Source organism: Nilaparvata lugens, chromosome 5, assembly GCF_014356525.2.
Source record: "Nilaparvata lugens isolate BPH chromosome 5, ASM1435652v1, whole genome shotgun sequence".
Lineage (NCBI taxonomy): Eukaryota > Metazoa > Arthropoda > Insecta > Hemiptera > Delphacidae > Nilaparvata > Nilaparvata lugens.
In genome coordinates this window covers 4335220-4356552 of record NC_052508.1, presented here as the reverse complement: position 1 = coordinate 4356552, position 21333 = coordinate 4335220, and the positions used below count along the sequence as shown (strand labels likewise).

Here is a 21333-nt window from a genome sequence, read left to right as displayed (position 1 = left end):
TTCGCGAACAAGCGCTGCAAATATTTGTCCTAAAGCAGCAGTAGCAAATTTGATTTGGAATTATTCACTTTTGTTTGATCGTTTGTGCGTGAGTGTTGGATCGATTAATATTATTGAAGATTAATTAAGAGAGTGTTTGTTGTTGGAACGGAGTAGCTCGAATGAGTGGGATGTAGTCTCGTTCGAATTAGTCTTCGATTTGGATCAAATCACCCGAGTTTAAGAAGTATCTTTCCTGTTGAATATATCAATTGAATATCAATTCAGTGATTGGTTGTGATTGAAGATTAATGGTTCTGAATCAGAGAGATACCTAGTCTCGAGTTTAATTGCCTGCATTAGTATAGAATCTTGAATGTTGAATCTATTATCAATATTTAATTATGAAATGGGAAAGTATTGTCAACAGTAACTGGATGGGTTTCAATGAGTGTCTAGTCAAGCCTCGTCAAGAGTTGTCTAGAGCTTTTTATTGATACATTCAACCATACACAGTTCATATTATGAATTCAATCGCCTGAATTAGAATAGAATCGAGAATGCTGCCTTAATTCAAAATTTATCACTGACGACTAATTTCGATTTATAGACAGATTGTGATGTATTCGCACAGAAGTATGCGGCTCCAGCAAAAACCATTCATGCCTCATAGCAGTCAATGGTGCAAAAATTGCAATATCTTTTGATTGTGATAACAAATAATATTTGAGCAAAGTGTGGTACATTCTGACAAAACTCCACTCCTGCTCCATTGGCATGATCATTTTTTCAATATCCCATTTATTCTGCATTATTGATAACTAGTAGGTAACCCGTGCTTCGCAAGGGTCTATTTTAAAACTGCAAAATGAAAACTTGACGTAATTAAAAATCCGAAATTTGAAGATAGGCCTATAACCATCCTCGGTTAATGAAGAATCTTTATACAAAATTTCAAATCAATCAGTCCAGTAGTTCAGACGTGATGATGTGTCAAGCATAATTTTCCTACATCACGTACGTGTATGAGCTAGCTCTTTCCATTATTATAGTAAAGATGATGGATGACTTATCAGTATCTTTGAATGAGAATAACTTTTGATCGGTTTCAGAAATCGGTGCGGTTTTGATGCGACAGAAAATCAGTTATTTTTATTCGAATAGGATCCCCAATCATACCTATCATGTAGTGTACTTTTAAAAGAAATGTTCAGCTGCTTCTATACAACAACTGGAAGCATGACAAATTGAAAACTTGACGTAATGAAATCTTGAAGAACTGTAAATAGGCATAAATAACCATCCTCGGTTATTTAAGAATCTATATGCAAAATTTCAAATTAATCAGTTGAGTATATTTCAGACGTGATGATGCGTCAAACATAATTCCCTATTCCTTACGTGTATAAGCCAGTCCTTTCCTTTATTATAGTATAGAAAACTGATGAATACCTGATACTTGAAAACCTCACAGAATCATATTGATTTTTCCAATACATCAATAAATTTTAGTTCGATTAGGATCCTCCTCAATTTGAATCAGACAGCCTTTTGTTTTCCCAATTCCAAATAAAATACCTAAAATACTCGTTTCACTGCGATCTATTTTATTGTGATCTATTCATGTTTTTCTTATGAAATTCAATCATAGGCCTACAGCATGAAGACTATGTCCATTTCATTTGTACTGGTGGCAAAGTTTTACATTAAAAATAATTATTTGATAAAATCCAAGACCAATATTGTAATGAAAACAAATTCCTTCGAAAAATAATTGATAATAATACGTTTCGAGGGAAAAAATTGGGAAGCATCGGGATTCAAACCGAGGAACCACGGCTCCTTAAGCTAGCATTTTACCGTTGAGCTACACGGCGGTTCGAAAATTATTATAGTCTTGTAACAACATTATAACCTCATCATAAGAAAACAAACTTAGGGCTCAACAATGTAGCCTAGGAACTTCATGTACGGTAGCATAGATGAATTTGAACATTAATTCTGAAAAATCTAGGAGGAAAATTGAAATTTGGGCTTCCAAGTGCACGAGATTGATATTTTTAGAATCTATGTGCAAAATTTGGAGATCTAAATCATTCCCGTTTTTCCGGTATGCAATCCACAAGTTGACATGTTTTGATGCGAACAAACGAACAAACACAACCCTACTCTCTCTTATTATATAACTTAGAAGATGATAATATGATGTGGGAAGTTCGATTTTTCAAGAAGGAAACACATTGATGGACCACCAGTCGATGGAGAAAATCAACCCTAGAAAGAATAGAACACTATTGTTTTCAACCCTTTCTCATTTCTCGAACAATGACTGGAAATATGTTAGAAACAGAAGTCTGTAGTTGAAAGGCGTTTTATTCTCTCTTGCTGAATGTCTTGACAATCATTGAGAGAACCGAATCTTCATGGAGAAGTTGCATTAAATATCGAGGAATACGAATTTTTCCTCTGAAGAGAGATGAATTATAACGTAGTTCAAATAGTTTACACAAAAAAGCTAGGAAACAGGAGATAATTGTTTTGGAATGATGCTGTTCTTGAAGTGGGGAATGTGTGTATCGAAGATGAAGATTAGCAAGAATAGTTGCAGTTCTTCAGATTTTATTCAATTTCAATTCAGTTCTTTGAAACTAAATTATCATTTGTATTATTTTCTTTCTGGAGGCAAGGGAAGGACAAATTTATGTTTGACAATTCGTATATAGCAATATACTATATAACTGTATAGTTTGAAGGAACTATTATCATTATTCAATTATTGTCAAACAATTTTCAACATAAAATTGAGACCATCTTCATGTTCATTTTTGCATTTCAGCATTTGTTGACTACACGTAGCACTTATCATTTATACGTATACTCTTCTGAAATCTGAAATTCCATTGCTAAACATTTGAAGGTATTAAGGACTCTGAAGCTGGGCTGCTCCGACTTATCTGAGTCAGCTGGTTGTATTCACTTGCACGGGATTTCGCTGATCTCGGATTAGAGTGAATGTCAACTGGCAAAATCCACTTTACGTCCTTATCTAGTAGCTAGCAGTTGACCATTCACAGTCACTCCAAATTTTAAATTGAAAAAGACCTGAATATCAGTAGCGGAATGCCTTTCTGTATAGATTAAAATTTATAATGGCATGAGTATTATGAAATGATATGAGTTGGTAGGAGCTAAGGTAACCTGATTGGATACATAGATCGATGAATATAATTACCTCTGGTAGAAGCATAGAGTAAGAAAACTAAATTATTTAGTTCATCTCTGGTAGAAGCTACAGCACTTCAATCCCTGGAAGCTAGAACACTGGAATTTTTTTTTTAAGAAATATGCTATTGAATTTCAACAAAAAGTATAGAATAAATATTGACAATTAGATTGACCTCTACTAAATATCAGAAAGAGACAATTGATTTATCCGTAAACATACTATCAACATTGATCAATAGTCTTGCAATAATCATTTCATGAATTGCCATTGTTGTAAAGTTAGTATGAAGTGCTCATTGTGGGAGTGGCCTATCATCTAAGTCAATTCATCCACCAATCATAATGCATAATGCTCAATATCGTACATTCACCTACTTCATACTTCAGTTTTCAATTACCATAGTCCAGAGATTGACAAATATCTGATTGATCAATAGTGTAAACCAGTATTTCAATATTTAAATAAGTTTGTGATTGTGCGATCTTCAAGTCTTTTTGATGATTTCCATAAGCATTACGCATTATCATCAATCATCAAACTGATTGGAAAGAAAAATTTTCTCAAGGCTTCTCAGGATAGCACTATCAGCATGCCAATCTTCTTAAACCGAGTTTAGTTCCTGTGAAGATTGTTACCGGACTAAAACTTGAGCTGTTGAGAGATAAATTGAATCCATTCAGAGTTGGCCAATTAACTCAAGTAGGACCTGACCTGGTATCAAGTGGGGCTGCATTCAATTCAGCTGAGCTCTGACATTTGACAACTTGAGCAATTAGTGCGCTAAACAAATAACAATACAACTTACAAACTAGATTTCAAACCATGTCCTCTATTCTAGAATTCCGTAGATTCCAAGGAGAAAAATTCAACTCGATATGTTTTTTCTTCCATGATTTTCATATGACCTAGTTAGAGACTAATAAGCTCTTCTATTTTGATTTAAATTTATAAGAATATTGTTTGTGGAGGTGAAATCCCTTGGTTCAGTTTTCTTTATTGGTTTGAATTGATGGTACTTTTCAAGGATGCTCTGCTTTTGAACCTCCATTTGAACACTAAGTACTAAACTAATTCGTGCGGCTTTCATCCGCAAGTCTTCTCATTTCTTGCATGTTGAGCAGCTGAATTTCTTCCTCGTTCTCATGTTGATAAAGTCTCTCTTTATGTATCGAAATGTTGATGCTCCTCTTTTCTGCAATTGAATGGATTCAGTAGAATAATTCATAGAATGAACTAGATATGATATTCCTCTATAGTTGCAAAGAATAACCCTCAAGCTACGGCACCTTTAAACGGCCGCTGATCTGAAATCCATTTCAAAATTATTCTTAACATATATTATCATAAATATATATACATAAATATATATATATATATATATATATATATATATATATATATATATATATATAAAATATTAACAGGGACCATAGCTCATCATCCACGGAAATTATAATGTGGTAGCAGCTAGAGTGGGTTACAGTGAGAAATTTAAGCTTCAAAATTTGATTGGATGGTTGACGATAGTAGAGTCAAGAAAGTAGTAGTACTACTCAAGTAGTAGTCATGATAGTGATAGTAGTATAGTAGCAACGTTAGTAGACAGACTATCTACTAACTTTGGTATAGTAGTATTCCACTGCTGGATAGTCTCAGATTCCTTTATTCATGTGTTTAGCAAAACAAAAGAGTGATGATGGAGATGAAGGGAGATGCCTAATCGATTACTTATCCAAAAAATCTTCAAACATTTATCTGAAAATTCTATCAGTTAGTGTATGTAAAGAATAGACTCCTGTCGAGACAGTCAACTTGGATTATCTAGTATTAATGCATGAATCACTCAAAACAGAGAATAGACATTCTATGACTCTGAGCATATAAAAACTTCGGAATTCTCTTGATAATTTTCATTATCTATCCCATCTCATATAGTTGTAGCCTATTTTTAATACAATACGCGATAGGATTCGTCCAAACAGCTTATTTTGGAAAAGCTACACCGGAAGAATGCAGATTCTTCACCAATAATAATTATTATAAATAATACACTCATTAATTATTGATGAGTCTAAATTTTTTAAACCCTTTATGAAATCAGTTGTATGAATTGTAACTGAAGGTTTACTGTATGGTAATTTATTGATAGTGGTATTCGACAAAAAAGTCATGGTTAAAAGAGGTTGGGTTGATAATTGGAGTACAACTTCTAAAATGATTAAGTGTCTTCAATAATAACTCACTTTATTGTTGTAAACAATAGGATGCTTCACAATATTTTGAGAATCAACATTAATTATTTATAATATATTATGTTTTATTATTCAATTTTAGAATGTTTCATGATAACCATTCGTTCCAGTTAAGCACCAGCTATGCAACTTAACCAAACTGAAGGATAATAAATAATGTATCCTATCTGTTAAGCCAGCTACACACATCGTTTTTTCGATGTAAGATTTTTACCGTCCTTATTCTACCGTCCTACTTCTATTGGATTAAAGGGAACTTGACAAGCATAATCTGTTTAATCTGATAGAATTCATAAGGACGGCGAAAAATCAAACGTCCAAAAATCGATGTGTGTTAAGCCAGTTATGCATCACCATTTTTCATACCTTTGGTTAAGTAGGAAACTCAAAGTCATAAATTATGCATACGCACATATTCTGAATCCCTAAATAGCATGCATTATGCACGCAATTGGAAGGCATCAAATAACAGAGATTATGCTCGTGTATTACACTGAGCTTAAACTGAGTTTGTCGGGAGGTTGACATTGTGATCGCAGTTTGCAGTTTACAGCATTTTGTTTGGAAATTGGCTCACAAAGAGCGGTTCTCCTTCATGTGGTCTCAAATGTTTGCGTAAAGGGTGAGAACGATTGTATTATTCAAGCTAGGAAAACGTATTGCTATCCCTAAACGCCCCTATGTTCCCGGCCAAAATGTTTACCGGCTCCTAAAGACAGCCTGTTTTGTGTGGAGGTCTCATTTGAGATTCCACTATCGGATAAATTCATTCTATGGCACTTTACTGAGCCTGGCAACGAGCCAGCCGCACGTTACCTTCGTTTCGTTTAATAACGGTCAATGATCTCCGCAATTCTTGTTTTGAAAGTATTCTGGCTCGTTTTATGAGAGGAATGTTCAAGAATGTTCCACTTGAATAAATTTATCTTAAACTACAGGGACTACTGTAATGAAGTATTTGAGATTGAATTTAGGTGGTGAGATATTATTCATTTATTCATAGACAATAGATACAATGCAGGTAAAAACAACATGCATTCGCCCTAAACTGCTTTAAACCTTAATTTGGAATACACAGTCTAGAGGTTATGTAAATGATAACTTAATTCACATACTATTTTGAGTCCAAAAAATGTATGTACTACAATAATTTTGAATTTAACAGATTAATGAATTTAAAAATACAAATCCAAACAAAAATCTTCCTTCACAATCACAAAAAATTTCATTTAAATCCACAAATCATTCTATCCATTCATCCTATAATCTACAACAATGATTCATTCAACTTTTGAAAAACAAAATACTTTTTCCCCTATTCCAAGTCTAATATTATATGTGTCATGCTTTATGTTTTTGATATTAATGTTTTTTCTTGCAACATCAATCATGCATGCTATTTTGACTCGTGTATGTGTTATGTTTGACTCATATTAGTTTGACCTATATGTACAGGAATGTGAATTAACGTTTGGTTGAAATTAAGTAATGTCTAATGTATAATGTATAATGTCAATTACTTGAAAATACAAATTGATTTGGAACGCTAGAATAGATACGCCCATATAGGAACCTTCTGGCGCATCTACCGCATTTAATTGATCCAATATTACAGCTTCAGTAACTGCCATTAGTTTTAGCGAGCCTATCGATCAATATCTATATCTAAATGATTTTATTTTCTACTATAGGTTTTCAATTTCCATGAGATTTTTTTATTTTTACTTTATATTTTTTGTACTATGTTTTTAATTTACGTGAAATTCTAACCTTATCTTGGACTTTGTCATCTATAAATTTGGAAGAAAAATAGCACAGGGACTACCTTATTATTCTATCTTTCAATGTTACTACATTAGTGTTATTTGCATTGTAAATAAATAAATAAAAAAAATTTCCACTGAGGTTATTCATAATATTTGAAGAAGTCCAGGATGTCAATGAATGAAAATTATTGAATAAATTCGATATTTATACATTCTTTTTTGATTATTTCAGTTGGAACAACTGTACATCGAGGTACTGTACACGATTACCAACAAGGTAGGCGCTTCCAGTGGTCAGTTCTCGCATTACCAGGAGGATCTCTATTCGTATGCACAAAAGGCATTCAGCATATCGCACGACCAACATCGGAGGTATCTCGCTATCGCCAGTGAGGAGAAGGTGAGAAATATTTTTTCGAATAAATCTATGGCTCTGGTTTTTGTCTGTTATATTTTCATTGTCATATCTTATGAACATGAGTCTCATTCAGTTGAGTAAAGAAGATAGAACATGACTCTCATTTAGTTAAGTATAGGAGATAGAAGATTCTTACTTTTTACTGAAATATTCATCTAAGATAAATCTTCTAGATGAGCCTTACATAGTCTAGTTATGAAGTATGAATAGGAAATTCCAACTGAAATCCTTGATGATACTATGAAACAACATACTACAGTTCGGCAGTTGATAGAGTTGTAACAGTTGATAGCTTAGTAACAAATATAAAAATTTGATGGAATAATAATATCTGAGCAGAAAAGTAATTTATCAATGAAAAATTCTCTAGTATTGTTGAGCACAATAGTCTGAATTGAGACTCAACCGAATTGAAAACTCCGTCATATTCACATTATAACAATGATCACAAATTGTAGCAATATTGGGATAGAAACAACATGCAGAACCCTTAACTGTCACTCATAAATTTTTCATGTAGTAAAAATTATAAAAATTTGATGAAATAATATCTTAGTGGAAAAATTCCTAGTAAACTTACCTAATTATGTTCTTAATATTGTTTTTGTAATTGGGCACCCGCCGAAAAACCTACAGGTTTGGCAGGACCCTAAATTGTTTTTTTGAAATTGTGAATAAAATTTGATTTGATTTGATTTGAAATGATTTCTCAATGAGAAATTCTCTAGTATTGCTAAATCAGAAACTTCTCAGCCCTTGTTTCAAGTAGATACTTGGATACTCTAATGTGACTTGAATTAGGTCTCAGACTATATTTACAAGATTTTCATCAGTGAAAAATGCAAACAAGAGGCTCCAAGTAACTCATCTTTAATAAGAGTTATATGATATAGATTGTGCTTTTAGTTTCGAAAGTAGTGACTGTACATCGAGTTTTAAGATAAGTTTTGTTATGAACTTCATAGCCGATTACTCTGTAATCCTTATTTGTTAGAAGTACAGAAGAAGGTTCTCACTTCAAAAATATGCAAATACCTCGGTAATCTTTAGATGATTTTCAAAATTTGGATGAGGAACTTTATCAGCTATGGAATAATCTCGGTGAAATAGTGTTGCAATTAAGAGAATTTCAAGGTTATATAGGTACAAGGAATGGCCATAACACTGGTCATTCAAGGATGACACTAGGTTAGAAAACATATGCTTTCACTATTCCAAAATCTTTCAATCACTTGTCCAAATAGAAGCACAGAGGATAGCTTACTTCTTGATCCAGATTATAGTGATGTACAGTCTTACATAGTAGTCCTAACGGACGATATTGATGATGAGAAATAACAAGAGAAAAACAAGAGGATTCCAGAGACTTGTCAGCTCTCCCTAGCTTTCTATCAGCTCACCCACTCAAATATCCTTATCATTTACTCTCTCACTCTCATTCTCTCTCTCTCTTTCATCCTCACTTCATGTATCTGTCGCTCTGTATCTGCGAGTTCTGAGCGCTCGATACATTCTTAATTCGGCCCGAAGGAAATTGGCTGTATTCTTAAAAAGCATGCTTCCATGTAACTGTCAGTTAACGTCTGCTGTTATCAGACTATCAATAAATCATCTCCTGCTGCCGCCGCCGCCATCGCCGCTCTCATTGATTAAAGACGGCTCTGATTCGCAGATAAGACTATTCAATCATCTTAATGGATTGCAACGATTTTGACTGACGATGTCTCGGCTGAACGCGTTTTCCGTTTCCCTTGTTTGGAATGTCGGATTGAACAGGCAAATAGTAGGATTGGTATCTGAAGTGTAATTTATGCCAACAGTAATAGATTAGTCTTAACATTGTGGGCTTATTTCTTGCATTGGCGTAGTATCTTACTACTATTTCTCACATCCTTCTTCTAATGTCGGATTGATATCTAAAGTGCAGTTTATGCCAACAGTAATAGATTTTTATAAACATTATAATCTTCTCCTACATTATAGTGGAGAAAGTTGATGCTTTTACTTAATGAGGACAGAAAAATGATCTCAGTATATAATAATATATTTGTGGGAGTGTTTATATAGAATCATGGTATTTTATGCCAAGAGTTATAGATTATTCTAAACTTTAGTATCCTATTTCTTGAATAAGAGATGAAGAAATTCAAGCTTTGGCTTATTTTTTCGAGTGAAAATTGTATGAGAACATCAAAGTTCCTTATAAAAATTCGTTTAGAATCAAGATAATTTGAAACAGTTTGATATCTCTTACTTAGAATATTGGATAATAGAGAAAAATAATCGGAATGTTATTCTCCAATGTTGTTTTCTATCACGAACTGCTTATTATTGAATCACTTTTTGCTATTAGAAAAAACGACCAGAAGTCAGATTTTTTTCAATAAATGAATTAATCACTCACTGTGACAACGAGATCTTCCGGCAGGTCCGCCATCTTCTTGGTTGTGACAGTGAGTGATTAATTCATTTATTGAAAAAAAATCTGACTTCTGGTTGTTTTTTCTAATAGCGGAATGTTATCTTGAGAAGTTTGTGTGAAAATAAAAACATCATTGTAATCTTTATAAGCCTATTATACCATCAATAAAGTTATTAATTATTGGCATAGTGCTTATTTTGAACTCATAATGATATGTTAATCGGGTAATGAACACAATATTATCATGATACTGTTTTTAAAGATAAGGGATTAAATCTTTTTGTGCATTCTTGGGGCCTGTTGAATCTTTCAAATCAGTATTTATTGTCATATTATAGCATTGTAAATTATTAATGAATAAATAGCAATCGAGAGAATGCATCATAGGATTCTCGTGCTTCTGAAGAATAAACAATCTCTGGAAAAAAATTGAAAAGATATATTTTTCTTCTTCTTCAGGTGCCTAAATAGAGCAAATAATGGAATTTTAATATTGACAAGGATTCTTATACCGCATATCATGATAATGTATTGACAGTAGTTGGAGTCTCAAGTCAAGCTTTAATTTTTCTTCCAGTACCTGCTGCCATATATTGTCAAAATTTGGAGTTAGACACATTTTCGTCTCAACCAATCAGGAGAAAGTAGCCGGAGTCAAGCTTCAATATTCCACCCAACTACTGCTGCCACCTTCTGGCAGAAAAAAGAGCCAGGTGCTCTTATTGTCAGGTTGGAGAGAACAGAGTTCTGTTTGGAGGTGTGTCGATGTAGAGATGTCACTAATAAATTAGGCTTGTTGGTTAAGTGGAAGAGGGGGCTGCAATTGCATCAATTTCATCCACATCACTTTTGATATTGTGAAGTGTAAATAAAAGGCATTCATCTATCTATTTATAATAATGAACTAGCTTGTGATTGCTCCTCATCCAAGAAATTACAGTACAGAGTTCTCTTGAATCTCTGTCATGCAAGATTTACTAATCTGGATAACTAACTCGTTGAGCTAAATAATAATTATTGGAGATAACACTGGCTGAAACTAGAAACAAGAAACCTGGAACTAGTCAATACCTACTAATATCATTATCATGTAACATAATATCACAGGCAAGCATAATTTATCACCATTGATAGCTGATGAGAATGATAAACCTTTGGAATAGTATCTTTGAAAGTATCCAACACAATACGATATAAATAGATATTGTTAAGGTGCAGTCTAACTTAGCCTAACCTTAGTTTATCCTTAGCTTATAACAACAGTTCTTAACCAATTCTGTTGTCTGCATATTTTTTATGGTTATTGATGAGGTTGATATATAATAGCCATGTAGAAAAATATTGACAAAACGCTGTTGCCTCAATCAGTGCTGTCTCCCGAAAAGTTATTCAGCTCAGTGGTCATTAGCATACATGGAAAATGAGTTTTTGCATGCATCTAGTTGACATTTCCACAGCAGCAGGAGCAACAGGTGGTTTTTGCTCCTGTCAGAACACACTCGTGTCTGTTAATTGATTCACAGCTGCTGTGCTAGATGCTAGCCCTGCCAAATTGCATTGACGGAGCATATTATTCGATTACATCATGTACGAGAGTGAGAGAGACAGAGTTAGAGACAGAGGATGACGGCCAGAAAAGCATGTTATGATTCACTCAAAACCAGGATGTTGTTGCTTATTACTGTCGAACTGTCGTAGTATGGCGGTGATTCTGAACAGAAATGTGATTCTTTCTAATATTTTTCATAGGTCACCGTGATATGATCAGTAGGAATGTCATTACATTCACTGGATATGATAAATCGAAATTATTATTGTGAATGGAAAGAAATTCGAACAGTAATTATTGGAATTCACTCTGTGATTATTCCTAGTTTTGAGAAGTACTAGGGAGAAATGCACTAATAATCACCGTCTCACAGTCAATATGATCAATTATTTCAACATTCTTGATAAAAAATGACTTTGGGGCTATAGTTGCAGTACGATGAAGATTATAGATACTCCAGATCATTTCTGTAGATACTTTCATATCGAGATATGCCTGCTAGCGGTTTCTAAGAGTCAATGAACCAATGAACGCTCACAGTCATTAATCTCAATAAGTTGGTCAAGACCAATTGAAAATCATTGCTATTCCTATTTGTAGTATGATAATTTAAGTAAGATTCCAGTAAGATAATTTGGGTGACTTACTAGGAAATTACATAATTTTAAGATTCGATTGTTTGTGAACTCGCAATCATTGTGTGATCTCTATGAGCTCACCATGATCAATTGAACATATTATCCCATAGTTATTTATATCAATAGTTGTAGTGATTCTATTCTTATATCTGATTTGATCATATTTTGCTCATTATCTATAGTTTCTGAATAACGTTTCAAAAAATACTTTTCAAAGAAGAATACTGTAATTTCAGCTTGATGCCAATTTGATTAGGTAGCTTTTCAGTGTGTGCTATATTGTTATTTAAATAGTATTATACAATTCACAAAGCTTAACTCCACTCCCGCTTCAATCATGTCTAATTTGACGCCTTGATGCCTTAATTCGACAGATTTCAAAGCGGTACTTGTATAAAGTTGTAACTTCTTGATCAATTGAAATCCAAGAGAAAACACCAACTTCAATTCCAATAATTTCCCTCACACTTTCATTTTCGTGATGAAATCAGTTTTTTATAGGTTCTCGCTTCGGATTTATCGTTGATAATGTATACCACAGTTCTTCCTTTTAAATTGAGTAATAACATTTCTCTAGTTCAACATCTGTGCTGAAATAAGAGGTGAAGGCTCGGCCAATTCATACCACAGCGATAAAGTGAGATGCCTCTCTCTTTTCTGTGTTGAAAGCCAAGGAAAGAAAGTGTTGTGAGCGATGACAAACCGCTGAATAGGGGTGTCTGGTTCGGGGGGGGGGAATTGTGGTTAAGGGAAAGGGTGCAAAGGACAATCCTTCCACTACGTGAGCTGATAAACAATTTTAAGGCCAATTGGCCAATTCACAGCGATTCTGGCCAGCTCCCTGGCGGTTTTTGTCGATATATATACTGGAATATACAGTTTATATTTTATAGATATATCCATTATATAGATATATATCACCCCAAACTACAATGAGGTCATGCTCGGCACATGATCGGAATTTCTGTTGCCCCCTTGTGAGCTGTTAAAACAGTCATGAGCCGTATTGGGTGGGTCTTCTCATTGTACTTCGGTCAAAGAGTGGGTTGAAATCTTATCAACTGTGATACATTATACCTTCTTTCCTACATTCGGTTTTATATTAGTCTTCTTCAAGATTATAATAACGAACTCTGATAACTGTCCCATGACAAAATGATTTCTTGGTTTCACTTTGTCTTTCGTTTATCAATGTGGACCTGTGAGAAGTACTCGTATATAAGATGAGAACTACTCAAGTACAATATGGAAATTTGTATTTGGCCTTGCAATTATTCAAAGTTGCTTAAACAGTTTGATGTCACAACCATTATCACAACAGGAACCGTCAGGCTTCCTGAACCAGATAATACGTGATTGTTCACCATAATAATGCAAGTAGTCTTGTAACATATGAATGAACATAAGTCATACCATAATATATGATATATATCATAACCAGTATCTTCACCATGATGTGTTCGCCGTTCAACAGGAGCCTTCTACTTTTGTGATATGTGCGATAACTTTTTTGATCAAATTACACATGCGTCATCGTCCGTTAGGTCAAGTTTACAAAGTAACATTAATCAAATTCCTTTGCTGGACTCATACATGGTCTGAACATGATGTTTTGTTTTGAAAGTTATGTGATCAAAGCTTTCATGGGTCACAAAGCGGTCAGCAAAAATGAAATTTTCATGACACTTGCTGTGACACTTTTGGCGTTTTCATTGCGGCACTTGTCACTTCTTATCACTTGTCATTTTGTCACTTATCACTTTCTGTTTTTGTCATATACTCTGTCATGCTGATCTGTCACATATTTACTCCAACACGAATTCCTGTTTTTATCCAGGATATTCTAATACTTGCTGCTTGATATTCATTGAACAAACTCACTATGTTTTTCAAAATTACTCTAAAAACGTTTGACATGCATTCTAGTGTTATATTGTGTTTTTTATTCTCAATCTATATGCAACAGTTTCAAATTTATTCTTGTTGGATTTTTTTCAAGTTTTGATCATATAATGTTACTCTTGTCTCAAAAAATGTGATTAACAAACCAATTTTTATTTGACGATGTATTTGCAATGTAGTTTTTTCTTTGTCATATGGTTATACATTGACAATATATTATGTATTTGGAAATACATGTTATCATATAACCTGGGAGTGATTTCCTATAAGAGATTGTTATAATATAACTGACATAACTGAAGAATTTCTCTAATTCAAATGAATGGTAGGTAAGAGTAGGTTTCAAAATTATCTTATTTCAAGTTTCCGGTAATAATTCTGGCAACTCATACAATTATCGACAGTATGAAAGAATGATTTCACTATACCTATCAATTTCCTATGTTATTGGATTAATAACAAGAAATTCAAGCTGCCTATTTGTAATTGGCATATTCCCAAGTATCAGTATGAGAGTTGAAGACCGGTACAGTGGAAATATAACTCTGATTGTGTTCTAATAGGACTATTGCCACTCAGCCCGTCCGAGCGAGTATGAACAGATCCTTTAGGACTATAATACCGGACACGTTTACTAATAATGTAGGAATCCGCATCTAGTCTTTCTTATCTCTTTCAATTATTTAATTTTTCTCAAGTTCTCTTTTTCTATGGAACGATTACGACATGCTTCATTCTTTCCCTTTGTAATACCATGAAGTAAGTCAATTGAATAATAAGTAAAAGCAGTCTTAACTCTTTTCACTCTTTTGTCACTGTACTATTTTGCAGTTTATTCTTTGCTACAACCCTTCTTTCCTTCTTATTCAACTCTTTTATATCTTTCTTCTTTTATTTCTTCTCATCTTTCCCTTCTTCCTCTCCTTTCTTATCTGCATTCTCTTCCTCCCATACCTTCTCTCTCCTATCTTCTCTCATTCCAAATAAAGGACACTGACATGCTCAAATCTCCACTAATTAAGATAGGTACAAAACAATATTATCTCAAAATAATTTCCTTCCTTTTTAATATCATCTGCATTTCAATATTTATTTACAGTTAATAATTATTATGTAAATCCATATAAAACTTTGCTGTACTACAAGCTATATGTAATTGTAGAAGCCAATATTAAATGAGACCATCAATCAATCAATTTTTTCTCTCCCTCCCTCCTCCTCCTCGTCTGCCTTCTCTTTCATATCTTCCTTATTTTCATCTCTCCCTTCAACACCACCTCTTCCTATTCTCTTTTCCTTCTACTGTTCCTTCTATTCCCCTTTATTCTACTGTTCCTTCTCCCCTGTTCTCCCTGTTTTTCTAGATCACTCTCTGTCATTCTCTCTCTCTCTCTCTTCACCTGTCTTCATTGATCTACCCATCATTCACTTTCCTCTCTCGTACATCTATCTACATCTCTCTCCCTCTCTGTGCTACCTAGCTAATCCTCTCACTCATTGTGTTGGCTAGTTATATTTGGCGTAGCAGTGAGCGGTAAGCAATCACCAGTAATTGCTGTAGGTGTCACCAGGTTGTCAGCCGGTTAACGCCCTCCCCTCCACCAGCCATCACCCGCTTAATCTTGGTCAAACATTGACGAGCGTTGGCGAGCGTCATCAAGCCTCGGCGAGCATGAGCGAGCGTTTCCTGGGGCCTTCAACAAGAGAAACTGTTTCTGAATTGATCGATAAACTAGTTGACCCATCGACGTGTTAATTCGAAGCTATGTTAACTTTAGATTTCAGATGGCGTCTGTGATCAAGACTTTGAAATTAAAAATTATTCTCGAGGGAAACATTTCCATGAATTAACTACTCTCTATCAAATTCTCCGCTACAGTTAGCGCAGTATATTGGTCTCTCATTATCATATAATATATACTGTATTATAGAGTCGAACTTTCAATTCAATTCAACTCAAATATTTCCCTCAAAAGTTTAACAGTTGAAAAACTTGCTGCAGTATGAACCTTAACCTAGTATTGATAAATTCTATTAACACTCAACTAATTATCACCAAATATAAATATTGTAACTGGTTACTGGTTAACAACTCGATGGCTATCGATGGAGGGTTCACCTCTCGAATCATTTTCTGGTGTATCGGAATTCGGAATCCACCTGAAACTGAAGGATCGCATCATTTTGTTACAGAAATATGCTTATCGCAGTTGGAGATTATCCTCGTACGAGAGAAAATCAGTTCGTTGGAATGATTTATGTAACAAACACAGCTCTCCTCATTTTGTAGCTCCTGAGAGGCTAATATATGTTCTTACGGCTACTTTCAACTGGCTATTTATCTATAGGGAGAAACTTTTTCAGTATGTAGAAAATTCCATGTTTTTAAGCTTGAAATGTCTCATTGACAAACAATTAATTAAAAAATAACTATATTTCGCATAAAAATCATCCAGACAGCAATAGAAAGGAGACATTTTCCGAGTTATTTTGTTATGAAAATCGTAAGCCACTTATTTCGACATCCTATAGATGTGAGTGAAATAATATCCAAAAGAAAAACGTATTTTTGCGATTTTTTCCAATTTTATGAAGAAAAGTCTTCTTCGAACCCTCAACCCTGACACATTTTTAGCTCTATAGTCCAGTCAACGGAATATTATAAGGGGAAAACTTTGGAACACAATTTCCAATTCCACAGCTCTTTTAAGGATAGTAAGAGGATTAACATATCAAAAGTCCTCATCCCAACCCCCTGTGCTAAAGGAATGGGGGTGTTTTAAAAGTACCATTTTTTTTTTGCATATATCTCGGAAACTATGCAATTTGAAATATTTATTTTCTGTACGAAATTGAAGCTTTCAAAATTACCAACAAGTTTTGTCTATTACATTTCTTCCATATTTCTTATAGTTTCTGAGATATCCGCTCTTGAAGGTGAGACATTTTTTGAAAAAACACTTCTGCCTTCAATTTTTTCATCTTTTTGGCCTTATAATTTTTGAACGATTGATGAAAAAATCCGTGCTGATTATGAGCTGATAGAGCATAAAATTATCTTCAATTTGATGTATATTTCCACTATTTCACGCATTTCCCTACGACTGTTACAGCAGTTTTAGTGTTGAGAGTGAAATTCTCTGTTCAGCAACAATAGATCAGTTGACAATGAAATTTGGAGGGAATGTTTGGAACACAAATTTGACTTTGCAACTTTGTTGAGACTAGTTTGGAGGTGAGCATATAAGAAATCTCAACCCCTACATCATGTCCTGAGGGGGTGAGGGTGGTTTGAAAGTTGAACTTTCCACTTATTACTTACATGCTTATATATTGGAAACAATGTGTTCTATTGACATCAATAGAACACTTTCGATCGTTGATAATTAATAAGACTTGAAAGAGCGAAAAAATAGAAGAAAAACTGGTTTTTTCGAAAATGCATTACTTTAGAACATAAATATCTCGAAAAGTCTCGGATTTATCAAAAACCTCTACTTAACAAAACTTGTAGAAAATTTATTAAGCTTCATTTTTATGTAGTTGATTATGTTGATTATTAGAGGGCCAAGTCTCAACTTATTCCATTCACTCTATGATTCATGAAAAAATCTGAAATGTATTTGTCACGACAACTGCTTCAGCTAAGGAACAGTTACAAAGTTGATAAATTTGAACTAGTTGAAATGAACTCGAACTAGTTATTTGAATCAACGTCAACGCTAGACCCCATAGAGTGTTGACGTGACGGCCCTATGCTAATAGGTGACTTGGTGGGGCAGCATGAGTACAGCACACGCTTTGATTGTCCACCGAGTGGACAGGTGACCGCTCACGCTATTATAGCGTCACGTTATTAGCTCTAGACGTTAATAAGTCCCTGCAGAATCCCCCACTTGACATATTATATTATTATATGTCTCAAACAGTTGCGCCATGATTGACACTGGGTCCACAACGCTGTTATTAATCTAGCTCAATAAACAGGCTGACAATAATGTCTGTCAAGCTGGGTTTCAATGGCAATATCTTGAGGTATCAATTGGTGATCAACTGAGTAACAGCATAGAGAGAGTATATATACTGCATGCTTATTCTATAGATAAGAATAAGCTTATGTTATTTAAGTTAAGAACATGCTTATTCTTATAAGAATAAGAAACTTATAAGATAATGTACACTAGTTAAGAGACAGTTGATATATTTAAGCAGCAAGTTTATAAATATATTACCTTTTAATTTAACACATATAACTAGAGATACCAGAAATGATATAAAAAATTGGATAATTGCAAACTATTTCACTTCAATAGAAAACCTTATTTAAATTAAAATTTATTGTATCCCTTATAATTTATTCACTTTTATCTTTTTTCATTCTCAGAAATGACTAAATGATGAGGATTTTTTATTTTTTTATTTTAAATATTATTATACTATTTTCGATTTGCAACGGTCACCAGCGGGCAAAGTTTATTCTTTTGCTGGTGATGCCATATATAATAAGTAAATTATATTTACATATGTAAAGAGATATTTATGATTTTGTATTATTATTTTCTTATTTTTAAGTTGAACTTGTATTTTGTTTAAATTTATTATTCATAATTTTTTGATTCGCTCTTTATTTGTGATTGTTTTTGTTTTTTTTAAATGGCAAAATAAAATGATTTGATTTGATTTGATTTGAATGTCATAAGCAAACAAGAGAAACAATAGAAAAAGAAAGAAGAAGAAGTAGAAGAAGACGAAGAAGAAGATATAGTTGAAGAAGAAGAAGAAGAAGAAGAAGAAGAAGAAAAGAAAGAAGCAAAAGAGGAAAAAGAAAATTCCAGTATGGACCATGCTACTACAGTAGTAAAATGGAATAGGATAACCTTTTTTCATGAATTGGCAAAGTTAGGACATTTATGCCCATTTTCACACTAACGTACCATATAATAACTGAATAACTTGCAAAATTACAAAAACAAGGAAAATAAACTCGAAATATGTTTAATGATAGACGCTGAGACGTACCGTAACGCAGGAAGTATTGTCACATTGGATATATTAGTCACATGGTCTTAAATCAGAATGTGGCAATTGCAAACAATCTGGCAACGCCCATATTCGGTCGGCTGAAAGCTCAGGTCTCAACTTACTCCACATAATTCAGAACAGGAGCTTTCAGTACATAATGATAGTAACACAAAGGAAAGAACAATAACTAAAATAAGAAAATAATAAAGAGTAATGAAGTGAAAGAACAGTTCCCTTTTCCGTGGCAGTAACTGTACTAAGGTAGCTTTCTCAATATAGGCAGTACTAAGACAGAACTATATCTGTATTGTGTTTGCTGTTGATCTGTGAGTGTTCTATATGTGTGATGCGGGTTGCCTATAGTGCCCCTGAGACCGGTGATTTGCTGCATAGCTTTGGTTGTACTCCATGGTGTGATCCACTATGTACTGTCAGCATTGGTATAATGTCCATGTCGGTTATAAGGAACTCACTATATTGACAAACCGCTCCCTGCTAAATAGAGAGTAGAACATTGTTTGCCTCTCACTCTCTCAGTCCCAAATCCCGATAACTACATTATTGTTCGCTGAAATGTCGAACTGCAGTGTCGATTGTTGTTGATTGGATTTGAAAGTGAAAGTGCGAAAGCCAGCTCGTTAGAAGGCTAGAAACTGTTTGAAGAATTTGGATAACATCGACTGTGGAGTTCTAGTTCGATTCTAGTCACTTGTCATTCGTGAGTATAAGATACATTGAACAAGTTGAGAGATTATGATTATTCGATGAACGTATATTGCTGGGGTTGATAATATGAATGTAGCCTTTCTTCAATTTTATTCCTGGTCTGGTAGAATGCATTTCATGTAATTGTAATTTTGATCCTTCGAAAATTGTCCATTAGAAGATTTCACATAAGAGATGATCTTTTGCCTTGAATTAAGAATTTACTAAGTTCCATTTTAGATATTTATCATCTCTCTAATAATCCATACATGAAATCATCACGAATAGAAGAGTTTGTACTGTTTTATCATTCATCCCCTGAGCTTAAAATACTTTTGGAGAGTTTCCTGTGAATAAATATAGACAGCAAACATACAAACGGACAGAGCTAACGCTTAAAATCTCAGTTTGACTTGTACGAAATTAGCGTCATCAGTTTTTTCTATCATATAGATTTTGATTGTGAAGGACTCGAAAATTTTTCCACCTCACCTCAAACCAAGTTATTCTCAATGTTTTGGAAACTTGGTGAGTGATACCTTGATAGGAAACAAGCATAGTTTCCAAATCTCAAATTCCCTTGGAACCTTAAAAATATGACTGTCAGTGATACTCATGGAATTAAAACATCTTCAAATTCGGAGGATATGTGAAGCAAAGAGGTAGATGGAGAACCAGTTTAGCCAATTAGATTGATGAATACTCATTGAAACAAGTGCGGTTGCTTAGTTGACAAAACACTCTCAGTTGATGCAGTGCTCTCAAAGAAAAAATAGGTATACTTATCAGGTGTGTATAAGTTGTTGAACACTCATTAAAATATACAGAACGCTGTCCGCCATAGCACGGTAACATCGCCGCCGTCATATCCCTACTTTTTCTCTGCTCGTCATATCTCTCCCAGTTGGTAGATGTTTTAATCCCAAGTTTTCAACGAGTCGCTGATTACTCTTCCAATGTTATTTTTTTTCTTTGAAGTGAGCATATTATAGTTTATTCGACATCCTAAATACCGATGATGTACACTTGAGTTACATATGGTTGATAGTGATGGGCTTGATGCGTCATCCTAAAATATCGACTTTGTATAAATGTAATTCAGGTTCCATTATATTTGAAAAACATGTGATGTAGTGTTCTTCCAGGTATCACGTTCCCCACTTGTCTCTCCTCTTCGTTTTACATCTTTTCAGAGTATTTGAAAAGCTTTCCTGGAGAAAATATCATGTTCCACATCAGATAAAAACTATACGATTGTTCACAAATGACCTGGACATATTCTCCAGGAAAGATCTTTTATATATTCTCTAGGTGTCGGCTGGGTTTCAACTTTTCAATCTGGAGTAACTTGTACTTTATTCCGAAAACGGCTGGCAAGGCGAGCAGAAAAGGTTGACACAACACAGAGCACACAAAGTGCAGCGACTGTAGCAATAACTTACTGCCCTACAATT

General features: G+C 34.0%; 1 protein-coding gene across 7 annotated transcripts in view; it reads left to right on the top strand.

Moving 5' to 3' along the window:
- Positions 1-21333, top strand: part of LOC111054374 (BAI1-associated protein 3) — a 291489-nt gene that overhangs the window by 131535 nt on the left and 138621 nt on the right. For all 7 annotated transcript variants that reach the window (XM_039429756.1, XM_039429755.1, XM_039429753.1 and 4 more), the window contains exon 5: positions 7456-7623. In XM_039429756.1, the coding sequence (XP_039285690.1) occupies positions 7456-7623 (168 nt within the window). The remainder of the gene's footprint in view (positions 1-7455; positions 7624-21333) is intronic.